Source organism: Eptatretus burgeri, chromosome 12 (assembly GCF_056783735.1).
Source record: "Eptatretus burgeri isolate ZD-2024b chromosome 12, Ebu_testis_v1, whole genome shotgun sequence".
NCBI lineage: Eukaryota > Metazoa > Chordata > Myxini > Myxiniformes > Myxinidae > Eptatretus > Eptatretus burgeri.
In genome coordinates this window covers 97608783-97635768 of record NC_140972.1, presented here as the reverse complement: position 1 = coordinate 97635768, position 26986 = coordinate 97608783, and the positions used below count along the sequence as shown (strand labels likewise).

The 26986-nt window shown below is 42.9% G+C and overlaps 1 protein-coding gene across 1 annotated transcript; it reads right to left on the bottom strand.

Annotated features, from left to right (window-relative positions):
* Positions 1 to 1907: 1907 nt before the first annotated feature.
* LOC147016211 (uncharacterized) lies at positions 1908 to 22979 on the bottom strand. The gene is made up of 5 exons (XM_085849035.1): positions 22826 to 22979; positions 15495 to 15797; positions 11737 to 11833; positions 7400 to 7572; positions 1908 to 3739 (listed from the first exon to the last, which is right to left on the bottom strand). Exons 1-5 carry the CDS (start codon positions 22967 to 22969, stop codon positions 2303 to 2305), a joined length of 2154 nt encoding a protein of 717 aa, XP_085705161.1. The 5' UTR covers positions 22970 to 22979; the 3' UTR covers positions 1908 to 2302.
* Between the last annotated feature and the right edge of the window lie 4007 nt (positions 22980 to 26986).

The window sequence follows — 26986 nt, the reverse complement described above, 5'->3', positions numbered from 1 at the left end:
CCATTTAGTCCTTCGTTGCTGTGGCCATTTGGTCCTTCGTTGCCATGGCCATTTGGTCGTTAACGGGACTAAAATGCTGCTTCATTGCCATTTGGTCCTTCGTTGACATGGCCATTTAGTCCTTCGTTGCTGTGGCCATTTGGTCCTTCGTTGCCATGGCAATTTGGTCGTTAACGGGACTAAAATGCTGCTTCATTGCCATTTTGGTCCAAACCTGAGACAGTTTGCCTGTTACAGGTAATACTTTCTTGGACCACTTCATTCTCACACGGACACGCAGTTTTGCGTCCTGTTTGTTGAAGCTTGTCAGGTACAGTCATGAGTGCTCAACTCGATCACTCTGTGTATTCTCAAGCTGAGGTCAAGCCTGGTGTTGGCTCAGTGGTTAGGGTGATGGCTTGGGATCCTAGGGTCCTGAGTTCAAGCCCCGTCGGCCGCTGAATTAATACAGCAGGGGGTTGACTCAGCCTGTCATCCTTCTGGGGTTGGCAAAATGAGTACCAGTTCCAGTGTGTGTACTGGTAGAATGGCACTGCATCAGCGACACAGTCGCACTTCAAGAAATGATAGCTACCCCAGCAGCTAAGCTGCCATACAACCACCACCAAGCTGAGGTTCCATAAAATATCCAGGAATTTCAGGTGGAACAGCTCACTGAATGCCTCCAGAATATTTCCACATTCATTTGATTTGGATTAGCTCGTGTTGTTTACTTTTCACTTTTTGTTTTTTTCATCCGTGTTTGAGAACATGCTGTCGGCTGATTTACATTTGTCGGAATTATCAAGATGTTTCTTTTACATACACAGTACTCTGACATGTAGTGCGTGAATACAGTATAATAATAATAATAATAATAATCATCATAATTAATAATGTTTCTCAGTTGCTGGTGTGGCTGCAAAGTCATTTTTGTGTCACAAACCCCAGAGCATCCGTTGCTGAAATGGTGAGATTTGTAAATCGTAGTTCCTGTTTCCATTTGCTCGGCATGGAAAACAGACAAACCGCAGACCCATGGGCTCATGTAGTAACTGTTTAATGTATTATTTTTATGATTATTATTATTATTATTATTGTACAGTCTTCAGCAAATGCACATCGTCCACAGGGACAATGTTGAGAAGTTTCCACAGCGAGTGTTAAACTGACTAATATCTATGCAATTAGCATAATACAACTTTTCGAGGTGTCTGTAACACTACAACACGTAAGGGTTTACATGTACATCTCAGGGTTAAGCCCAGTGACTCAGGAAACATCCATCAAGTCCTTTTAAAATCCCAAGTTAACTGCACTCGTCGACCTTATTCCTTCACCATATCTGTTCATTTAGAACCCGCAAGTGGCCTCGATGGTGTAAGATCACCTCCTGTCTCAATACTTACAACTATGGCATCAATTGTCTAATTCTTGTTTCTTCCACCTGCTTTCTTTCAAGACACATGGTGTAATGTGAGAACGAAGGCTGTTTGCAGTGGCTGCACATCATTGGCAGTCGGTGCTCGATGACAGTTATTGTTGTTGTAGCTCAGCTTGTTCCTCTGGCCTTGCAAGCTGTCCTGTGCAAGTGGTGGAACTATCGTTTACTCAGGTTATCAGAAAAATAACCCTCCGTCGTTCCAAGTCATTATCGTTACCCAAGCATGGGAGTTCTTCATAGGGCATTACCGATGGCCACCACCCATGAGAGGGCAATGCCATAATAATGGCAATCTGTATGTTCACTCAAGGTCTATCTTTAGCTGGGGTTAAACAAAAGGTATGCATTTGTAAGTTGCACCCGAATATTGAATGTGAAGAATTTCCTCAAATCCTGTCAGTAAGCAGTTTGTATTGATTCAGCTTCGGCAGGCCCAAAAGTCACTTTAAGTCGCTGTTGAGGAATTGCTGAAAGCACAAATTTATTCCTCTGAAAAAAACCTTTCTCAAATTTCCTTCACCGACCAAACAGCAGAAATTGGACCCATCTTTCGCCACAAATTAAACCGATGTCATAACCACTCACAACCAAAAAGCAAACTGTACTTGCACCTCCATGGACAAGTGTCAAAGCAGATACACTGGGAGCAGCAAATCATTAATCTGGATACAGAATCGCAAATTACATCAAATAATTATCTGCAGTAAGCACAATGGGCAATCAAGAGTTTTTACAAATCAATGTAATTGCATGCCAATCAGTTCAAAGCATTATTCTCTCAGTATTGCTTCATTTTCTTTCTTGGTGACTCACTCAGTCTTCACTGGCATTGTCCTTTTCAGCCTTCGTGTCCTTGGCATGTCCACTGTTCTGCAGCATTTAGTGAACAACTGGTTTTGGAGCTAGTTGAGGCTTTTTGCTTCCTGTTGTTTTGGTCTGTCTGTCCGCCGCTTTTGACAGCACTGAGGGTGTGGGAGCTAGGGCAAAGGGTGGTTGTGGAACTTGAGTCTGACATTGAGGCTTCTTTTTTGCCAAGGTTTTCTTCGGACCCTTTGGCAAGGCGTACACATCTGTCAAGTCATTTCCCTTGCACCCAGGCTTCCTGTCCTCCCTACCCTGCAGCTTCCAGGCATCACGACAAACTACACGTGCCTCATCATACACTTGCAAGCATGGAGGGTCATGGCCCTCTGGCTCATCATATATGTGTTCGACATTACTTTTTGTTGATGGCGCTTCGTCAATACGCTCGTACAATGACGAGTACATGGAGGTTGTATTTGTCTGTGTTTGATTACGCCCACCAGAAGTCGAGTTGTTTTCCCACTGGACCTGGTGATTTGATTTTGATACGGCGTCTGCTGGTTCTGCGTATAAATCCTGCAGAACTTCCAATCTACTGGTAGTTTGATCCAGTAATGGATACCGTGGGAGGGGAGAACGTGGAGGAGTTGAGCCTGCAGAGGATGATGATATTGTTGTTGGAGACATGCTGTGGAAGATGGGAGATGTGGACATGACTTTACTAAAAGGCACAGTAAGTGTCATATCTACTTCCTGCTGGCCTTTATCCATCAATAAAGTTGCCACTTCTTCCTCAACAGACAAATGCTTTGCAGCATCTTCAACTTTTTGCTGCCACTTCCCCACAGAAAACTGTCCATTGCCAAACTGCTCATCTGCCTTAATGGTCTTTGACTTTGTTCCAGAACCCCAACGGAATGCCTTTCTTTGACTATCCGCTGTAGGTTTTTCTTCTGCACCAACTCCTTTATGGATCGAAGAACGATGCTTTACTTCTTGCTCATAGACATTCAAAGCATCAATGGGCTGCAATTTCAGTGAGGCCGGTCGTCCTGATAGAAAGTCTGCTCGATTTCCTTGAGATTCCACATTAATATTTGCACTTGACACAACATCAGTAGATTCCAAGTTTCTCACCGTGCAACTATGAGGCAAAACAGGCCATCTGGGGTGGTTTGAAGGTAGAGCAGGTGCATCAGACAGCTCTCGTGTGAGAGGCCTGTGTGCAGCTGTTGTTGAGCCTGGACCACAGTCTCCACTTTCTCGATTCATTGAGTTAGGTTTTGGTGGCTGTACTGGTGCTTCACCAATCTCCTGCCCAAGTAGTAATTCATAAGATGCAACTTTGTATAAAGTGCCACCTTCACCATCATTCAAACTGCTCCGATTGGCCCTTTTCAGCAAGATGGAATTTTCCACCTGTGTGAATATGTTGTTTCCTTCCATTGTTTCAAAGGTAAATTTCCCTGGTCCTGATTTACACCTTCTGCCAGCTTCAAAGGTGAACATTGCCTAAAAAAGAAAAGACAATAATGGAATGTGTACATCATTTTTCAATGAAATTATGACAACTGCATTCATACAACCACAGGTGTTCAACAGAGCCAAATACAACTTGTATATCTTTTTACCAAACTAAAGGCAGTGTAATTCAATAAAGGAAGATGACCAGTGAAGAAAGAAGGAGTTACCAAAACAATTGTTTTTTTTTCTTCCAAATTCATTATCACAATGATAGTGCCTGTTTTGCTCATCAAGTTACCTCAGCACATCTTATAACAATCTTCTCATAATAAACCACTCATAATGGCAAAATCACCCCTTAATTCATATCTATTAATGACATAATCCATCCATTGGGACAACTCTGTGCAGAGTGATGGTGCTCCTTGGCTATTGGGCACAATCCTGGATGGGTCACCACACTCTGACACAGGATACAAGCAAGCTGGCACTCATTTTGTCAACCTCAGAAGGATGACAAGCTGAGTCATCCCCACCTGGTATTAATTCAAGAGCGGAGGGGGATTTGAACTCAGGATCCTGGGATCCAAACCCACCACCTCAACCATTAAGCCAACACCAGGCATAACTGCATAATACACCCCTTCATTCATATCCATTAACTATATAATACACCCCTTAATTCATATCCATTAACTACAAAATATACTCTTTAATTAATATCCATTAACTCTATAATACACCCCTTAATTCATATGCATTAACTACATAATACACCCCTCAATTAATATCCATTAACTACATAATACACCCCTTAATTAATGTGCATTAACGACATAATACACCCCTTAATTAATATCCATTAACTACAAAATACACCCCTTAATTCATATCCATTAACTACATAATACACCACTTAATTAATATCTATTAACTACATAATACATTCCATAATTCATATCCATTAACTACATAATACACCCCTTAATTCATATCCATTTACTACATAATACTTTCCTTAATTCATGTACATTCACTACATAATACATTCCTTAATTCATTCCATTACCAATATACTACACCCCTTAATTCATATCCATTAACGACATAATACATTCCATCATTCATATCCATGAACTACATAATACATTCCTTAATTCATATCCATTAACTATATAATAAAGCCCTTAATTCATATCCATTAACGATATAATACACCCCTTAATTCATATCCATTAACTACATAATACACCCCTCAATTAATATCCATTAACTACATAATACACCCCTCAATTAAAATCCATTAACTACATAATACACCCCTTAATTAAAGTGCATTAACTACATAATACATCCCTTAATTCATTCCATTACCAATATACTACACCCCTTAATTCATATCCATTAACGACATAATACATTCCTTAATTCATATCCATTAACTACATAATACATTCCTTAATTCATATCCATTAACTACATAATACATTCCTTAATTCATATCCATTAACTACATAATACATTCCTTAATTCATATCCATTAACTATATAATAAAGCCCTTAATTCATATCCATTAACGATATAATACACCCCTTAATTCATATCCATTAACTACATAATACACCCCTCAATTAATATCCATTAACTACATAATACACCCCTCAATTAATATCCATTAACTACATAATACACCCCTCAATTAATATCCATTAACTACATAATACATCCCTTAATTAATTTGCATTCACTACATAATACACCCCTTAATAAATACCCATTAACTACATAATACACCCCTTAATTAATATGCATTCACTACATAATACACCCCTTAATAAATACCCATTAACTACATAATACACCCCTTAATAGATGCCCATTAACTACATAATACACCCCTCAATGTATACCCCACAACCACATTATACATCACATGTACTCAGTTGAAATATGTTTGAAATTCTCTTCATCACGATGTCATTGGTTATGTAATCTGCTCTTTCATATAACAAAGTGAGTATGCACAAAACTCTTTTCATATGAAGAAAAAACGATAACAGTTGTGATTGTCTGGTACTGCCATATTTGCTTTATGTGAATGGAAACGTTTTTATAAATATTTCCATTGATTACCATTTATTTGGAGAACAAGGGTAAATGCCAGCTGGGAAGCTGATCTCTGCGGTTTTCCCTTCACAACCAACCAGGATATTAATCGCTCGCAGTAATAACAAGAAGGGCACTCGGTAGAGCACATACCTCTACCACACAATGCCTGATCCACGAGAACGTATCAGTCCTAATACATTTTTGAAATATCATGCTATACATAATGTGGGATGAGCATCCACTTGGCTCATGTGGGATCAGAATCCACTTGGCTCATGTGGGATCATCATCCACTTGGCTAATGTGGGATCAGCATCCACTTGGCTAATGTGGGATCAGCATCCACTTGGCTAATGTGGGATCAGCATACACTTGGCTAATGTGGGATCAGCAACCACTTGGCTAATGTGGAATCAGCATCCACTTGGCTCATGTGGGATCAGCATCCACTTTGCTCATGTGGGATCAGCATCCACTTGGCTAATGTGGGATCAGCATCCACTTGGCTAATGTGGGATCAGCATCCACTGGGGAAATGTGGGATCAGCATCCACTTGGCTAATGTGGGATCAGCATCCACTTGGCTAATGTGGGATCAGCATCCACTTGGGTCATGTGGGATCAGCATCCACTGGGGAAATGTGGGATCAGCATCCACTGGGCAAATGTGGGATCAGCATCCACTTGGCTAATGTGGGATCAGCATCCACTTGGCTAATGTGGGATCAGCATCCACTGGGGAAATGTGGGATCAGCATCCACTTGGCTAATGTGGGATCAGCATCCACTTGGCTAATGTGGGATCAGCATCCACTTGGCTAATGTGGGATCAGCATCCACTTGGCTAATGTGGGATCAGAATCAACTTGGCTAATGTGGGATCAGCATCCACTTGGTTAATGTGGGATCAGAATCCACTTGGCTAATGTGGGATCAGCATCCACTTGGCTAATGTGGGATCAGCATCCACTTGACTCATGCTGGATCAGCATCCACTTGGCTAATGTGGGATTAGCATCCACTTGACTCATGCTGGATCAGCATCCACTTGGCTCATATGGAATCAGCATCCACATTGCTATTGTGGGATCAGAATCCACTTGGCTAATGTGGGATCAGCATCCACTTGGCTAATGTGGGGTCAGCATCTACTTGGCTAATGTGGGATCAGCATCCACTTGGCTAATGCGGGATCAGTCCCGAGGAGGTTAACACGTTAAGATTATAACAACGGCTGCACTCACCTCCGTACTGTATAAATAGCACATCTGAAACATTGATGTTACCAGGTGTTTACCTATCCCCTTGGGAGATGGAATGAAAACGATTAGACCATCAAAATAGTATGCTGGATGCATTTGATGGCACATGAGTATGTAACCAGGACATGTGATTGGGGATATTGCATTGGAGGGAAATTGTAAAATGAAAACCTCAATGTCTTAATAAAGATTGTTTTTAATTTTATTTGTTTTTAATATAATATATGAATCTTTTTACAATGACAACATGATGCTAATGGCTTTATGTTTGCAACTGCAACATGAGGTTTTGCTGTCTCTGAATCACAGTCAGTTTGCGTCACAATGAGCACCCACCTTGTCCCGACCAAATCGGCGTAGGAATTGGTACGGCCATGTGTATTGAGGTTTTTCTGAGATCGGGTCTTTCAGGCTCAAAGACTCCTTATTGACCTGCAATTTGTATGTTCCCTGCAAGCCGCAGTGTTCCGCCGCGTCCGTCTTCTTCACCACGACCCAGAAATCTCCAACTAGAGAAGGGAGAACATGGAGTGAGATGGTGAAGCGCATCCTCGAGGAAACACATCTTTTCCTTTATCAGTGAGCAAGTGATTTATCCTCAATGTGCTCCATCATGCAACCTGACCTGCAAACTGTGTGAGATGCCCATGCATCATGAAGGGTAGTAACCTGATATATATAAGTTTTCATTTCAACAGTCTGCATTTTCATGCATTAGAGAGGGTTCGGTTTGATAATTATTTTACACCATTTGTCACTTCCACTTTGCAACCTTTTGTTTTTGTCAGCAAGTCTAGTACATCTACACGTGCCTACATGTCGTGTATGACATTTTTTTTAGGTAGAACTAGCCAGATGGCTATCAGATTCGTCTGTCTGTTCCACTTCCTTTTCCTCCCCATTGCTATCTTGTCTGTCCTGTTGTTAGTACTTCCTGCCATGTTTTACAGATATATCTCCAGTAGCAGTTTTTTTTAACCCTGTTCAGTGGAGACACGGCACCAGTAGTCCACTTGAAGCACCAACACTCGGAGGCATGCGCAATGGTACCAAAAGCACCAGAAGTCAGCACCACACCGGAATCAAGCACGTACGGACAGACACGGAGCAAATAAGTCCGTTCACTTAAACAGAAACTTGTAAACAACGCGCACAAATTACACCGGGTTACAAATACCATCGCAATATGAAATCTCATTTCCAATGTTGATTTGCTTTGACAGCAGGTTTTAAAGAAAGATTTTGGAATGTGAGTACAATATGAGCGTCACAACCACGGAGTTCACTTGTGGTTGTTGTAGTTGTTCTTTTCGCTATTTTAAGTGCAGATCAGCCAAGCTTTGTGATAAGCAATCTGACCACAATGAAGGAAACACCGCCTCGTAGAGATAGGCTCAAAATAAAAGCAACCCTTTCACAACTTTCCACTGCGTCTCAACACCGCCAGGCCAGACTTTTTGGTGTTTGCTTTGTTGCAATTCCTCAAAAATGTCTTCACCAATTGCATCAGTTGCACTGGACACACAAACTTCTTCTTCACCCCTGATCACTGAGTTCAAAACATATTTTTTTGTAAAGATATATTATCATTACATTAGGTTTGAATCTTTTCGATGATCGTGATTAACTAATCCCGCACACAAATAATAGCTTTTATCAACCGGACGTTTTTAAAGGCATCCTTAGTGCCATGAGAAGCAAACTTAAGGTGACTTTTCAGACTTTCACCCTTCGTTGGAGCTCGTGGGTCTCCTACATGTAGCCTTTTAATACTGCTTAAAAAAATGAAGGGTGGTTTGATTTATTTTTATTCGTTATAATCTCATCTCAAAAGTACTGCTCTTAAATTCACGGTGAAAACAAAACCATGCGGTCACTCGGCCTAGCGTCAAGCTTCAACTGCTGCTCGGCTTGGAGTCTTGGACCTTATCGGCCAATGACAGTGCAGGAGAACTTCCTCCCAGGAAATACGTCATTTGTTCCATGGAAAAGTGGGTGTGGCTTGGTACAGCCTTTCTAAATGGTGGTGGCATGCTTTTGGCTTCACAAAGATCCGTTGAAATCTCTAATTGTGAAACACAAAACACCAGCGATTCAGCCAAGCAGCAGGTACAGGGAGCCACAAGAAGCAGCAAAGTTTAGCGTTAAACCGGCTAAAACGAAAACAATTCACACTTTAATAAATGTTAACGGAAACTTGCTAAACCTGCTACAGCCCCTGTATTTATCACTTCCCTTACGCACAGTACATTGTAGAAATCAATTAGTCATACATCGTCGTCCTCATAATAGTCATTGTGCACCAAGTCCCGTTTGTTTGGAGTCGGTGACTCATTGACCATCAAGTTGGCCGGTGTTTGATGAGCCCGATGGCCGGAATGCTAGGCCTGAGATAATACTAGAGCTGTGTCGGGCAGGGATTGGGAGATGGCACCCCACCGTACGATCGTTAATTTCCATCGGAGGCAAATGGGACCCCGCTTAACGTCGCGTGTGACCCACGAAACACCAGGGTTTTCAATAATCAAACCTGGTCAGGAATCAAACCGAAACTAGAAGGGTCAAAGGTGAGTATACACTTCCTTCAAGCTGTCATCCAGCTCCATATCATTGCTGATTCTGCTTCTGACAAGCCATACCTTGTTACAGAGCATCAGTGCTGACGAAGTGGTTTCTGAGCAAAGGATATACTGGGTGGTTTGCCATTGCCTTACAAGCAGGAGTTAAGACAGGAAATAAAATAATTTGTTCAGGCTGGCAGGATGGCCTATATAGATGCATACTCGCCTCCAAGTTTTCTCGCTTAGATTCCAATCCCAACCCAGCTACAAACTGTCATCCCATTGTTTAAAAGGCAGGGTGATTTATCAATGTGTGCGCCGTCCCTCGGATGGACGTTCAACTAGGTGTCACATCTGCCGGCATTAGTTGGTGGGCTTTGAAGACCCCACTGTGTCCTTCGCGAAGACTAGTTGAGGTATCGCTACCACTCTGGCCAAGGTCCAAATTCCTGCTTTAACTACTGTTGCGAAAGACAATGGCAAACAACCCAGTATAACCCTTGCTCAATGCTCTGTGAAGAGTATGGTACATCAGAGCAAGACAGAATAATTTTTTCATGGTGCTGGCGATAGCTTGCTTACTCTTTACTAATAACTTATTTTTGTTGTTGTCCACAGTGTGACCACTCCTCGTTTTCATAAATGCCAAGGTGAGCCAATGAAAAAAGCCAATAATTCACAAGATTTCGGAAAAGCGATGATAATAGAAAACCTATACGCCAAGAAAACCTATAGAAAACCAAGATGCCAAGGTGAACAACGAAGAGCCAAGATCTTGTGAAAAAAATCCAAGGAGTGGTCACACTGGTTGTCCACCACTTGTTGTCCACCACTTAATGCCAGCAGACAGGCTTCCCATTTAAAGTCCATCTCAGAGATGGCATACCCATTGATGAATCACCCCTCCCGTGAAACACCGGGGTGTTCATCGTGAAAACGGTGGTGTAAATGCAGTCATCGTTAAGCGATGTATACGCACCCAGCATGTGTGCAAACAAAGTTGATTTTGTTGAGAGCGCTATAAAAGGATTTCCATTTGATGTCCGTCAGACAGTTACAAAATCCCATCCTGATAAGGAGACCAACCTGAGTCACCTGAGCCATTTTATATTCCAACAGTTGTGACAAATGTGAGGACATCATAATCCTGTGTACCTGTGTACCTGTGTAATACTAGTTACCTCCACCACCTAAAGTGGAAGGAGGTTATGTTTTCAATCCTGTCTGCCTGTCTGTCCATCTGTTTGTTAATTGGCAAAAAGAATTGCCAAGTGTGTTTGTTTGTAGCATTTGGCTGTCTTTGTCTGTTTGTTTGTCACACATTTTTTTGTCCACAGTTTTGAAGCAGTCATTCTGAATTTTTTTTTTTTCTTCTGTATGTTGGTGACTGTTGAAGAATGGCAACGCACATTTTTGGTTAGGATCCAGGATGGATAACACCCTGTAGGCCAAAAGATCAACACAGGCCTCATTTCTCAAATTGAGAGATAGGGCCAAAAACTTTATTTACTGAATATCATGACATCTCAAAAAGTTGTGGACGAGTTATTGCAAAACTAGGTGGATGTGTTGGTTTGGTAACAAGAACGAGCAGATTCGATTTTGCTTTAGATCCAGTCCATATCAGTTTTTAAAGTGATTCTTCACCATTGAGATGTGGGAGCAAAACCGATATACAGGGTGTTCCAAAAAAATGCTGAACCAAACATGGCAAGAACTCGAGTACAGCCTTGATGTCCTGCACGCGACAAACGGAGCCCACGTTGAAGTGTATTGATGGTGTCCACAAAACTTGATGAGTTTCTGCGTCACGTAAACCAAAGGGGATGATTTGTGGTTCTAAATATTTTAACAACCAAAGTTGTCAAGGTCTTTTTGGAACACCCTGTATAGGATGATATTGCAAAAAATTATTGAGCCCAATATGTTCTCCTGCGTCAGGCATTGCATGGTGACGGTATGCGCCAAACCGAGGGCCCTTTTCGGTTATTGTGTATCCAATGTAAAATTTGGTTTGCGAAAAGTAGCTCACGCCTTGAAGCTAACACCATGATAAATACCGATATCTCTGTCCTCGTAACCAAAGCAATCACAAAGGTAGAAATGTCTCACCTTGCTCTCGTGATCCGTACAGAGAATTCTCTTCCATTGCCAATTGGTTGCCTGCTGAGTTGGTACCCCCGGCACCTTGACGCCTCTCCCGGTTATCCTAAAAGATAAAATGGATTTTAGTGACGTGTAAACAGACAAGGGTAAGAAGAGTACATTGTCCTGAAACCCAAATTCAAATCTGCAAATGGACATCCAGTTTGCATTTCATGAACAGCCGTTTGTGCGAGGAATGGTCTCAACTCTAAAGGTCTCTGGAAATGAGAGCTTCGTGTGTACAAAGACTACTTGCACTTTTCATTCAAATCATTTCATTTCATTCAATTCATTTACCTTTCAAATCAAGATTCAAGCAATAGGAAGCAATGATTCAGAAGGTCCATCCTCCTGTTTGGCAACAAGTCAACAAGCAGTGGTGCTACAGACACTATGCTGGAGATGTCGCACATCACCATCACTCAAGGTGAGACCCGGCCTAGGCCAGACATTCAACAATAGACCCCCATTGCATCACATCAACAATCAAACAAATATAATATTTCATCTCTACTGAATGTTTGGGGAATCTTGGGGAGTGGCTGGCTTCCTTGATGCTATGGGCTTCCAGTGAGGATACCTGGGGATGATGATGATCAACAATAAATTACTGAAAAACATGGAGGGAAAATACTTTGGAGTGTTGGGGTTCAGTTTAGGGTTTGGGAATCCATCCATCCATTGGGACCATAATCTGTGCAGAGCGTTAGTGCTGCCTACGCAGTCTCCTTGGTTATTGGGCACAATCATGGACGGGTTGCCACTCCGACACAGGATACCAGCAAGAATTTTGCCGACCTTGGAAGGATGACAGGCAGAGTCAACCTCACCTGGTATTAATTCAACAGCTAAGTGGGATTTGAACTCAAGATCTGAGGATCCCAAGCCCACCACCCTCACCATTAAGCCAACACCAGGCATTGGGAATGGGGGCATTTTAATCCGTCGAAGGGCATTTACTGAAAGACCAATGGAATGTGCCTTGGAGTTGAGGATAAATGGTGTGTGTGTGTGTGTGTGTGTGTGTGTGTGTGTGTGTGTGTGTGTGTGTGTGTGTGTGTGTGTGTGTGTGTGTGTGTGTGTGTGTGTGTGTGTGTGTGTATCAACGTGTACATACCCATATACACCAGTCTCTTTAGCATAATGGTTGGAGTGTCTGCTCTGAGTCTGGGAGGTCAGTGGTTCAAACTCCAACCAAGTCAAAATAAAACACTTAAAAACGATGCTGCTGCTGCTTTCTTGCACAGATAAACGATGCTGGGAAGGCAATGGCAGACCAACCAGTATAAGCCTTCCCAAGAACACTCCGTAAAGAGTGTGGTACATCAAATCACAAGAACTGAGGCAATGGAGGACCATCGCATATCTCCATGCGTCCCACCTAAGGCAAAGTTGAAGATGGCAAAACGTTTCACCAGCAATGACCCAACATCGAATTTTGAGTTGAAGAAGTATTTTCTTTTGACGTCTGTGACCCAAAGTCCCCACAACCATGAGGTATGAACCAGGTGTCAAATCCCAAAAATCGTGACATCTTTCATGCGTCCCTGAATGTTGGTTGCATATACAGAACAAAGTTTCATCTGACAATGTTTAAAGATCTGCCTGTACTTGAATTTTAGATATTTGATCTTTTGACCCTGCCCCAAGGGCCCCAGGGAATGGGACCAAAATAATGATACTCTTTCACCTTCTTGTGATGTGGTGATCATAACTACTAAGTTTGGTGAACGTCTGCACAACTGTATAGGAGAAGATAGCATGAAGGACAGACAGACAGATGGAGCTGATTACCATATCCCCCCCCCCCGCACTCCCCCTCCCACCGTTTTTGAGAAATATACAACTTAAAGGTGTGCATACTGAGTTGTCTAGCTTGGGGCAGGGTGATTCATCAGTGTATGTGTCTGCCTCGGATGGAGTTGAACTGGTGTCCCGTCTGCCGGTGTTAGTTGGTGGACATTAAAGATCCCACAACGTCCTTCGCAAAGAATAGGTGAGCTATCGCCAGCATCCTGAAGGAATTCCAAATCCCTGCCCTAATTACTGCTGGGAAGGCAATGTCAAATCACCGAGTATAACCACAATATAAGCCTTGCCAAGAAACTGCTTCGACAGCACTGATGCACTGCAACAGGTAAATCAGAATGTGTTTTATCAAGGGTCCACCAAGTCATGACTGCATTTGCATTGTATGTTGTGCTGAAGACAATTTACTAACTGTTTGTTGTTTTCCTGTTTCTGGTTATTGTTAAGGGTTGAATTTATCATAGATAAGTGGACACTCCAGCAGAGGGCACTGATTGTGCAGATGTACTTCTAAAACGGTTGCGGTGTTGTGTATGCACAGCGTGAATTCCGAAGAGCACGTGCTTTGAGAGCAGCACCACCAGACAAAGCCGTGAGGAGGTGGGTGACAGCATTTCGACAAACTGGTTCAGTGGAAGATGCAAAAAGGTCAGGTCATCCGAAGTCAGTGACAACTGCAGCAAACATTGGGGCTGTCCAGGAAGACGTCGCGTGCTCCCCGATGAAATGGTGTAAATGGCGATCCCATGAACTGGAGATTTTCGAGACTTCATGGTGTCATGTTATGAAAAAGGATGTGATGATGAAAACCGTACAAAATCCAGCACCTTACAGGAACTAAAGGACAATATTCGAAGAGAAATCCTTAACATTCAGTTGGAAACCCTGGCATCATTGATGGAGTGTGTTGTGCAGTGGACGCAATTTTGTGTGGATGCCCGTGGCGGTCACTTACTGGATGTGATTTTCATGAAATAAGTTGTGAACAATCTCCAAAGTGTGTTCTTTCATTTCCATCTTATATATTCGGTACAACTTACTTCTTCTTTCCTCCATTGCTGTTTGAAATACAATCACGACTTTCGGCAGACCCTGTATACATATATACATATATCTCGACTACTGCCATTATCTTCGAGCCGAAGAAGCTGCACAAAGCAACAGTGAAAGGCCACCAAGGTAAGTGCTTTGCTGTTTCAAACCCTTCCCAGAGTTCCTCCACAGCTATAAAAACGTTCACACAAAGTACACACATGAGGATCCCAATGCTATACACCCCCTCAGCTGCCAGACTGGTTTCATCACTTATTGGCGAATCATCAGCAACAGCGCAGACAGCAATGCATACCAACGAGGCTCCCAAGCATGTACCACATGCAAATGTCAAAAGCAGTCAATATATACATGAAAATTGGTTATTCCCTCCATTGACAGGTGAGAGATGTGGGTGGGTCTTCGTTTTTCATTTATATGTTGATTGCTTTTGTCGTTGACTCACTGTCTGTGCAGACAAACAGACAATCCGACTCAAATGCAATACCCTCTTCCTCTGGGAAGGTAATGATTATGTGTTTTCAGTTTTTTGTTTGTTTGTTTGTTTGTAAACTCAATAAGTGCTGAGAATAAAAATGGCGATGTGCATTGAGAAGTCGTCAAACAAATAACTGGAGCAAACGAGCACATTCCGATTAAAATGATGAGCAGGGGTACTGTTCAAGTAAGCATGTATGGGGGATATTCCAGTAAACATGCATGGGGGCTAGGCTAGAAAGCACAGAGTGGAGAGGGGACAGCCCAGTAAGCAGGTGGGCCAGCAGGTAATCATGTAAAGGGGTGGGGGGGGGTATGTAGGTGGACTGGCGCAGACAGCACACAGGAAGTAAACTGAGCCATGTGCATGTGAGAGCGTTGCCTACCGGAAAAGCGAGGGAGCACAACTGTGTGACCCAACTGTCCACGTCTGCCTCAGAGCCCACGAAGATGAAGCGCCTTTCATCCGTTTTTATACAGAACGCACGAGAATCACGAGGGTAGCTCTCGGCAGGGGGAGTCGTCTCGTGCCTCACACTCAGGCAATCTGACAGGCGGATGGCCTTTCGGTCACTACGCCGTGCAGCCTTCTCAGGCTTGGTGGTACCTTCTTTCATCTCGAAGTACTCCAACCGAGCAATTCCCCAGCTGCTGTTTGGGTACAGCATGAACCAGTGTCTCCGCCATCGCTGCAAGCACACGTAATGTATGGGAGTTTTTCTCAGGCTCTTACATTTCAACACTAAAACTCTTCCAAAGAAAAACGTATACATTTACCAATGGAGCAAATGTTGAAGCAAACGTTGAAACAATTAAATATTTAAACAGTGATTTTGCACAATGATTCCTGCTTCGAATGAATGCAGTATATGGTTTGTGAATGGTTCAGTCATTGCACGACGTTGTTGGGGACGTACAATAACATGTTTGGAAAGATACATCTTCCAAATGCCATCATAACATGACACATGTTTTGAATGCCGAATGCAGATCGACTTTACTTACCATTATCAATGTCCATCCGAGGGACGACACACACAATGATGGATCACCTGCCTGGGAAACACCGGGCTGACAGTTTATAGCTGTGTCGGGATTCGAACGCTGGCGAGAGAACTTCGAGTCACGTGTGTGTGTACCCCAGGCTATTCTGCCAGCCTTGATGATTTGTACACTTACTTTTTGTACACTTACTTTGCCTGTCCCACCTGCTCCAGTCCATACTTGGACATTGACTCTTAATGTTCTCAAGGCAAGTTCAAATGGGCACCAAGATGCTACCTGTAAACAGACAGTATCACTCACATACCTCTAACCGTAATGAGAGATTCATCGACCGATGTTCTGTCATTAACAGTCAAGTGACTGTTATAGACTGTCAAGCAATTGGTGTTAAATGTGATGATCAATCCATTTCAATTTGGAAAATTTCGATCAACCAGAGGATTTTAAAAATGCTCCATCAACAAACAATCGAAAAGCTTGGTTTTGATGAAAATCACATCTTGAGAAACTCAGAATTCATCTCAGTTGGCATGAGACAAGAAATCTATCGGGCAAGACCTCTCGTTATATTGCGTCCACAAAAGGGATCGACAGAGGCAGTCATTTCATGTTGATAAACCTCACATATCGGACCAGAAACTCGGTTTGCCATGCGTGGTTCGAAGGTTGAGCACTTCAAAGACAACGTTACGTAGACACCCAAGAAATGGTGAGAAACCTGCTGCACCCTCTTTCTTCCACATGATCATTGGAGAACTTCACTCTCCTCAAAATAAGAAAAGTAGAAGGCCTTTGTGTGACTGTGGTCTCAGTGCCTCCATTAATGGAGGCATCTGTTGAAAATCTAATGTATTGAGTGAAAACAATATTTTCTGCACCAATGGTCGGTCACAATGAATGTACCATTGAGTCGAGGTAATGTTCATCTTGATCATTGTCACCTTCACCTTTTTCTGTCTGTCCAAGGCCATTGTTCACTCGAGTTCTCAAGGCGAAGGCTTGCTGCCATTTCAGGCCTGCTCGTCGTTCAGAATTGGTGCCTGAGCTGACACACCTTGAGACATCATCTGAGACAGCAGCTTGGTATACTATACATCGGATGTCCAGACGAGCTTGTTTCTGGGAATAATGTCGCATACTGTAATCTCACGAGATGTTTGTTCTCACTCACGTGTTGAGCGATTTTCAAGGGAAAGTATTTATAATTGTTTGTATGTGCATCATCAACACATTTGAAGGTAAGACACTGTCTCCACTACCATTTCACGGTTTCATGACCACAAAAATATGGCCCTTGGCAACAGGTGGCGAAATTTTGGAACATCATGACATTTCCTTTAGATACCCTGTCCAACAAGTTGACAGGATCCATCTACAGTAGAAAGTCTCGTCGTTCCGTCCCGGGAGGTCTCTGACTTCCTTGTACATCAATATGGACTCTTATTATTATTATTTTTTAAAAAACCTCATAGGTCTTCTCACACTCTAATCTTTCTAATTTCAGCAGTTACTCCCCAGGCTCAAATGCAGCAACATGTACTAAATGTGTGTGTGTGTGTGTGTGTGTGTGTGTGTGTGTGTGTGTGTGTGTGTGTGTGTGTGTGTGTGTGTGTGTGTGTGTGTGTGTGTGTGTGTGTGTGTGTGTGTGTGTGTGTGTGTGTGTGTGTGTGTGTGTGTTACACATACAGAGGGTGAGTCGCAAAGCAATTGATCAATCTTGAACCAAACTCAGACAGTTTGTTTCCATCTAATCAATTAGTGATCACACAGGTTCAAATCCCAGAAACATTAATTATTTTTCCATCGTCTCCTCGTGTCCTTGTAATTCATGTCAACGTAGACTGGCACCAATAGCTTTGTCTTGCATGTCCAGTCGTTGAAGATTCCCCGTGAGCTTTGGACACTTCAATAAAACCACTAAAACCTCATTCTGACCATGTAATTAACTAGAACAGAATCAACAAGAATGACATTGTACAAGCTTCCATTCTCGAATTGAACCACTTGGATTTGCGAACAACCACGTCCACTGTTTCTCAATAAATCATCCATCAGTGTGACTGACATGAGTTAATTTTAGTTAATTAGTTAAAGGTTTGTGCAATGTTGCACGATCACAACGCCGTATCTATCGAACCATCACAATGGATTCACACATAATAACCCGAATGGTATTCTAGTTCTTGCACATCATGGACATGTCACATGGCCCTTGTTCTGATCTTCATTTGCTGCACACTCTCCAGGATGTGAAATCTTATGAAACACCATTGTGTTCCCTCACTCTTTGTGATGTCTTGATGAATGCACATCAGGTTACTTTCATTTGATAAAATTAATTATGCTCCATAATAACTGGAATATCATCATTATACATGATTCCCTCAATGTTTGCACCGCTAATAGGAAATGTCGTTCATGGATAATACTAAATTCAAGTTTTGTATCACCTTTGGTGAGTGTACATGTGTATATAATATGAAAGGAGCTCTGGTGTTTGTGTGCATGCCTGCGTCCGTCCGTCAACAATTGTCCACGAGGGGATACAACAATACACAATCGGCAGCGCGGCATGCATGCACGTACACGTACTCGTGGCATATAACGTGCTGCACGTACACGCATGCAACGGTACGCTACTCAGATAATTTACATTCAAACAAAATCCCTTTCTCTCCTTCATCATCTTCTTCACTTATAATAATGTGTCTCAATCAATCGCGTCCCTCATATCGATTAGATTCAGAAAACGTATAATTGCGAAATTCAACACTTTCTGTTTTATTCATAATTGGTGTGTTGTTGTATATTGTTTAGAATTCAGTATCTAAAAAGGCTTTGATGAATACCCCATTAATACTCTCCCCCTGCTCACTCCCTCAGTGTATAGCCCGGCCGGTATCAATACAACACCTAATTTTATTTTTTCACCATTAACAACAACCGTTTTTTTTTTTCTAGTAATTCTGCCAAAATTGGTGTTCCAGCCAGCGAAGCGATGGGTCTTACATTCGAGTTGATGTTAACGGGGCCATGGCTTCCACACTGCGAACAGCCACTCAGATGCATCGCACGCGCAGACATAATAAATGTAAGCTCTATATATTCGATGATGTGGATTGTGCTTGCATTCTGCAATCAGCTAAATAACTCAAGTAAATCAAGAATGAGCAATTAGAATGAGCTCCTTATTTTAAAGCTTACAGTTTTTGGTAATCTTAATGTAAATAGGACAAAAGTTATCAAACAATGGGCAGAAGAGCATCTGTTAACGTTGCTTAGCAACCAGTTCCATTGTCAGCTCCATTGCCGTGTGACCTGCCGTGGGCAGAGCAAGTCTGCACCGGGGATCTTGTATTCAAGGATATTTTAGTTTATGGACATTTTCTGATGGTTTTGTGATTGTTTTCCGAGGATACCAGCTTAAAGTCAAATCAGGATGTGAAATTTCGACTTTCTACCACACCGAGAAGATACTAAACATTTATAGTGAGTGAGTGAGTGAGTGAGTGGTTAGAAAGAATTACATATATACCATATGTTTGTTTTTTACACACTAATCCATACCTGCTCCCTCCAGCTGGGGTCAGTGGTTCAACCACTTGCTCTTTTCCACGCATGCAGGTGAAAATGTATGGCAGTCGTCTCCCCGCACTTGTGTGTGTGTGTGTGTGTGTGTGTGGGGGGGGGGGGTATTTAATGCCCATGAACTGACAATGGGTACTCCGAGCATGAATGCAAAATTTTGTGGTGATTGGCCGAGTTGTTTAAGATTCTATAAGGAATAGACAGACATGAGCTTCTTTTATATTGTCCAAGAAGATATATATATATATATATATATATATATATATATATATATATATATATATATATATATATATATATATATATGTTTCTAACCACTGACATCCATCCATCCATCGAGATTATACTCTATGCAGAGTGTTGGTGCTGCCGAAGCAGTCTCCTTGGCTATTGGACACAATCTTGGACGGGTCGCCACTTCAACACAGGATACCAGCAAGCTGGCACTCATTTTGCCGACCTCAGAAGGATGACAGGCAGAGTCAACCCCACCTGGTATTAATTCAACAGCTAAATGGGATTTGAACTCAGGACCCTCATATCCCAAGCCCACCACTAGCCATGAAGCCAATACCAGGCAACCACTGACTCACTGACTGATATTAAAGATCAGTACCTTCCGGGTGACGTAGAACGCTGATATTTTATGTGCCGATGGACATTGAAGCCATAACACCGGAAAAATTGACAGAATTCTCGTACAACATCCACAAATTTTAAAAAATGCAGGTGAGTGACCCGAAACAATGGAGAAGCATGGTAAATTTGTGTAGCGATGGACACCGAAGTTGATACACCAGCAAAAATCACAAACCCTCAGAGAGCATCCGGAAATGAAAATATAAATAAATGAAAAATCAAATGCAGGTAAGCGACCCAAGACAATGGAGAAGCACGGTTTGTATGCTTACACGTGGGTATGCTTACACAGCTTACACAATGTGTAAGAATACCCCGTGAGTATATATAGCTAAACTAATAAAAGGCAATTGGTGTGTGTGTGTGTGTGTGTGTGTGTGTGTGTGTGTGTGTGTGTGTGTGTGTGTGTGTGTGTGTGTGTGTGTGTGTGTGTGTGTGTGTGTGTGTGTGTGTTGTTCATGAAGCATAACATAGTCTCTCTACTCTGCTAACTCCCCTACCCCCATCTATCTCTCTCTCCCATCCTTACTCTACCCCTCCCAATACAGTGCAGTAACCTCCTCCTTCATCTTCTCACTCACTTTTCCCTCCCCTTTCTCTCTGTCTTTCTCTGGATTCATACGCATCTGGGCGGTGTTCGTCTCCGGACGCGTCCGGGCGGTGTTCGTCTCCGGATGCATCTGGGCGGTGTTCATCTCCGGACACGTCCGGGCGGTGTTCGTCTCCAGACGCGTCCGGGCGGTGTTCGTCTCCGGATGCATCTGGGCGGTGTTCATCTCCGGACGCGTCCGGGCGGTGTTCGTCTCCAGACGCGTCCGGGCGGTGTTCGTCTCCGGATGCATCTGGGTGGTGCTCATCTCTGGACAAGTCCAGGCATTATTTATGTCTGGATGGGACGTTGTTTCCGGGCCGAGTCTCCGTAAATGAATATATAAATAAATGGAAAAAATAAATGAAAAATGAAATGCAGGTTAGTGACCCAAGACAATGGGAAACACAGTTCCCGTGTAAGCATACCCCACTCGTGTGTATGTATGTATTTACATACATACATACATACATACATACATACACACACATATACATAAAAAAATATATCGTTGTGGTTGCAGTTAAAATGTATCACATGTGCTGCAACTTACAGTCGGAGAGCTCTGGTATAAAAAGAGTGCTTTAGAAACATACGAGGAATCTTGTTCTTCTTCTTTTTGTGTATGGCAGCCAAGCCTCCAAGTAGCGGTCATTTTCTTGGGGCACAATTATGCCACTGATGCTATGCCCCTATACCAGTACACTGGCACTTATTTCATCAACCTCCAAAGGATGACAGCCTGAGTCAAACCCACCTGGTGATCATTCAGTGGCCAACAGGGTTTGAATTCAGGACCCTAAGTTCCCAAGCCAACCACCCTAACCACTAAGCCAACAACAGGCTTATACAAGGAATGATCATCTTTGAGGGTGATTGGTAGAGATTCCATCCCAGTATGTGGAAACATCACTGCGAACCGTCTATTCCACCAGAGCTTGGTCCGTGGGTGTACGTCCACACCATGAGCGCGTAACAGGGCATGTCATGTGTACACCCACCCTCCAGTGTTTCACCGGTTCTACACTTTTTTGTAGTTCTGTAATATGATTTTCTCTTACACATTCTAATGAACGTTCTATGTTTGCTTGTTTCACATTTTGGAGAGAAGTGAAACATGGAGCGACGTGTCTCCCTGAGGATGCGTTCTTATTTGAATGAAGGCACAGTGATTGAGGTTGAGGCTCATGGAAGAAAGATGCTTCCCTGCAGGTGTGGTTTGAAGGTTTGGTTGAACAGATTCACCAAGCTTGTTTATAAACATATATATATATATATATATATATATATATATATATATATATATATATATATATATATATATATATATATATATATATGGTACATACAGATAATAATGAAAGAGGATTTCAATGTAATGGAACAGGAACACCAGTTTGTGACTCGTTTACATTGTGTCCCGCTTGTTCTCCTTCCACCCTCCAGTCTATGAATCTGTTACCCTGCATCAGTTCTCTCTACTATGAGAATGTTATACACTTCATTGTGATCCCCACCAGGAATACATATAACATGAAACATCCATATAAAAGGTACAAAGTTTTGTTGACTCGTCGTCACCTGTTTAAATGACGTTAGTGAGTGCAAGTGGGTAAAACAGGGGGAAGGACCCCGAGTTAATTGAGGGTGAACAAGTGGACGCACCGTGACCCCCGCCATCCCTCCCCCTACCCACTCACTCACACAACAATCGATGTGAATGAAAGTGTGTGACCCACGTCCCCCCAAACACTCAAAAATAAAATGGAAGGTTCGATTTAACGTCCGTTTGTGTTTATACTGTGACTATAGTACAGAATATTCCTTATCAAAATAATCCCAGAATAATAACAACATTATCAACATTTCACGCTTTGTGAAGCCGTCTATCCCCACCTTTCCGAACTTGTGATGCTGCACGTACAGCGCGCCCTGTTTCATGGGTTCGCTCATGCTGGATTCAACACGCATCCAGTGAAGTGAGTGAGTGGACTGAGAACCAAAGCTTCCCACGCCTGTCCTGCCACGCCCACATCGCATAGCCACGCCCACATCACGTAGCCACGCCCACATCACGTAGCCACGCCCACATCACATAGCCACGCCCACATCACACAGCCGAGCCCACATCACGTCGCCGAGCCCACATCACGTCGCCACGCCCACATCACGTAGCCACGCCCACATCACGTAGCCACGCCCACATCGTCAGCCTGTCAATCTCGACTTCACTGCAACGCCCCCCTCGTCAGACGCCTTAACCGCCTCGACATGTATGTCGTTGATAAAAGCGCAAATAAACAAGCCGTCTTCAGAGGGTCTTCGCTCTATCTTTAAAAAACCAAGTAACGCCAATTTATCCTGCGTGTCATCTATAAGCGTCCCTTGACGATTTCAGTGTGGAACCCAAATGGCTGAACTTTTCTGTATAAATGATCGTCGACTTGGTAAACGATGGTGCGACGTAGTTTAACAAACATCTTGCCTCCTTGAGGACCTGACATCGATGGCCCTCCGCTCCCCCCCCCCAATCTCCGACCCCCATATGGACCCACCCTCGGTGGGAAATTTAAAATTGGCATTTTAACCTCCGCCAGACCACCACCGAAGGAGCTTGTACTTTCAAACCTGTTTGTCTGTTTGTTACTTGGCAAAAGAACATTTCCAGTTGTGTTGCTGTGTGGCGTTTGTCTGTTTCTGTCTGCCTGTCCGTCTGTCTGTTTTTTTCACACGATTTTCGGCCAAAGTTTTCAAACAATCGTTCTGAATTTTTTTTCTCTATGTAGGTGACCGGCCAAGGATAGGAACGCATAATTTAGTGGGGCAACTTAGCTAAATATAGCATAACAATTGTGCATTTTGTGAGGAAAGCACCAAATTTGGCACACCAGTAGCCTATCATATTATGAACAGATTTGGATATTGGACCATCTCAAATTTTTGATGGCAGTGAAAAATGGTTGCCACAGCCATCAGTGGCTGAATTTGAGATGGCCCAATATCCAAATCTGTTCATAATATGTTAGGCTACTAGTGTGCCAAATTTGGTGCTTTCCTCACAAAATGCACAATTGCTATGCTAAGTTGCCCAACTAATTTTGGTGTCGATTCGAATCCGGATCTGTATCTGAGAATTATTTAATTTTTAACTGATTCTTCACCATTGAGAGATGGGGCCAAAAATTGTTTGCACAATATAAACATAGGGGGAATACCCCAGGGCGCTCACCTGGTAGTGGCTGGATAAGATAACCAGGGAACCACTGGTAGCCATGGATGACCCATAAAATATGGAACGGACGGACAGACAGACGGACAGATGCGCCATCCCTCATCTCTTGGTATTCCCGTCAGCGAAGTGATGGTTGGTATTTGCTTGTTACAAAATAAACAAAAAACCCAATGATAACATTGTAACAAAGCATATATTGATTAATACTAATAATATTGACAATGACAATAATGTGAGCATAATTTGGCAAAAATGACTGAATAATATAATCCCCCACCCTGGCCCAACCACATTTGGACTTCGTGAAAGGCAAGCTAATGCTAAAGCAGTACAGCAGGCAGGTATGCTCCAAGGCCATAAAAAAAAACAATGAAAATTTCGTTATCGAACCAACAGGCTCACTCGTGGATTTTAAAAGATGGCGGGACTGGGCCAGACGGACAAGTGTAGGTTCTGCAAGACAGAAACAGTAAGTACTAGTCACCTGCTTTCGAGATGTAAAAAACTATTATCAGAACAACTTTACACACAACAAAGTATGCAAAGTCACTCATTGACATATCTGCAAAAAAATTCAACATCCCAGTTCCAGAAAACTCATGGAAACACAAAGCAAGGGAAATCATTGTGAAAATAAGGACATCATGCTCACTTCCGGCCTGATGATCCCATCGAGCATGAACATGGAAATACAAAGCCTTGTAACTGGACATCGTTCTCAGGAACAAAAAGGAAAAGACAGCATTGCTGATGGAGATATCAGTACCCAGCGATTTTGGTTTCAATAATTCAAAAAAATATAAAAAAAAAATCAAGAAAATGACCAAATAGCAGGACCTCAGAAATGAGATCAATAGATCTTGGAACCTGAAGAGTGTCAAAAGTGTTCCAGTTATAACTGGAGCAACAAGTAAAAAAGATATAAAATCTCCATAGCCCCTGTTGTTTTAGTAATTTTGCTATGGAGAGTTAAAGGGCTCGCCCATACTTTTACACAACTAAAATGGCTGCCGGTCTATCAGTCGGCCATCTTTGATCAGATCATAAAATATAGTGAGGGGCGCGTGTATGCCATCATATAATGTTCTTGTGCCATGTTTGAACCAAATCGAATCATACATGTCTGAGAAATGGTTGGGGACCCTTTTAAGCACCAAAATGGCCACCAATCGGCCATCTTGGAGGTGATCTCAAACAAAAATGACATGCATATGTAAACCATCATTCCTTGTCTGCACACCAAGTTTAAACAACATCGGTAAAAGCATGTCTGAGAAATGGTTGAGAACGTGTTTGAGACTGGAGTTTTTTTTTTACAACTAAAATGGCTGCCGGTCTACCAGTCGGCCATCTTTGATCAGATTGCAAAATAAAGTGACGTGACCGTGTTTGCCATTGTGTACTGTGCTTTTGCCAAGTGTGAACAAAGTTGGACCATGCGTGTCTGAGAAATTGTTAGGGACACATTTATGTAACAAAATGGCCACCAGTCCGCCATATTGGATCTGATCTCGGGGAAGAAAAAATGGCGTGCATATGTACGAGGTATTGTGTGTGTGTGTGTGTGTGTGTGTGTGTGTGTGTGTGTGTGTGTGTGTGTGTGTGTGTGTGTGTGTGTGTGTGTGTGTGTGTGTGTGTATGTGTGTGTGTGTGTGTGTGTGTGTGTGTGTGTTTGTGTGTGTGTGTGGTTCACAAAGCAAAGCATATTCTCTCCGATAACTCCCCCCACCCCCAATCTCTCTCTCTCTCTCTCTCTGTCTCTCTCTCTCTCTCTCTCTCTCTCTCTCTCTCTCTCTCTCTCTCTCTCTCTCTCTCTCTCTCTCTGACTCTCTCTCTGACTCTCTCTCTGACTCTCTCTCTGACTCTCTCTCTGACTCTCTCTCTCTGACTCTCTCTCTGACTCTCTCTCTCTCTGACTCTCTCTCTGACTCTCTCTCTCTGACTCTCTCTCTCTGTCTCTCTCTCTGACTCTCTCTCTGACTCACTCTCTCTGACTCTCTCTCTGACTCTCTCTCTCTGACTCTCTCTCTGACTCTCTCTCTCTCTCTGACTCTCTCTCCCTCTCTCTGTGATTCTCTCTGACTCTCTCTCTCTCTCTCTCTCTCTCTCTCTCTCTCTCTCTCTCTCTCTCTCTCTCTCTCTCTCTCTCTCTCTCTCTCTCTCTCTCTCTCTCTCTCTCTCTCTCTCTCTCTCTCTCTCTCTCTCTCTCTCTCTCTCTCTCTCTCTCCTATCCGGATGGTCATTATGTCTGGACAGTGGTTATGTCTGGGCAGATTTTGTCTCCAGACATGTTTGTATGGTATTTATCTCTGGACGTAGATGGTATTTATCTCTGGACGTGTTGGATGGGAGTTTGTCTCTGAACGTGTCCGGGTGGTGTTTATGTTCTGACTGGAGTTTGTGTCCGGGCGGTGTTTATGTCTGGATGGGAGTTTGTCTCCAGACATGTCCTGGTGGTGTTTATGTCCTGACGGCATTTTGTCTCCGGATGTGTCCGTGTGGTGTTTATGTCCACACTGGAGTTTATCTCTGGACATGTCCGGGCGGTGTTTGTCTCCAGACAGCTTGGCTCCAGACACATCTGGACGGTATTTATGTCCGGGTGGTGTTTGTCTCCGAACGTATCCCGGCAGTGTTTATGTCTGGATGGGAGTTTATCTCTTGACGCGTATCTCTATATGTGTCTGGACGGTGGTTATGTCCGGGCGGGATTTGTCTCCAGACGTGTCTGGTTGGGAGTTTGTCTCCGGACGTGTCTGGGCAGTGTTTATGTCCGGAAGGGAGTTTGTGTCCGGGCAGTGTTATGTCTGGACGGGAGTTTGTCT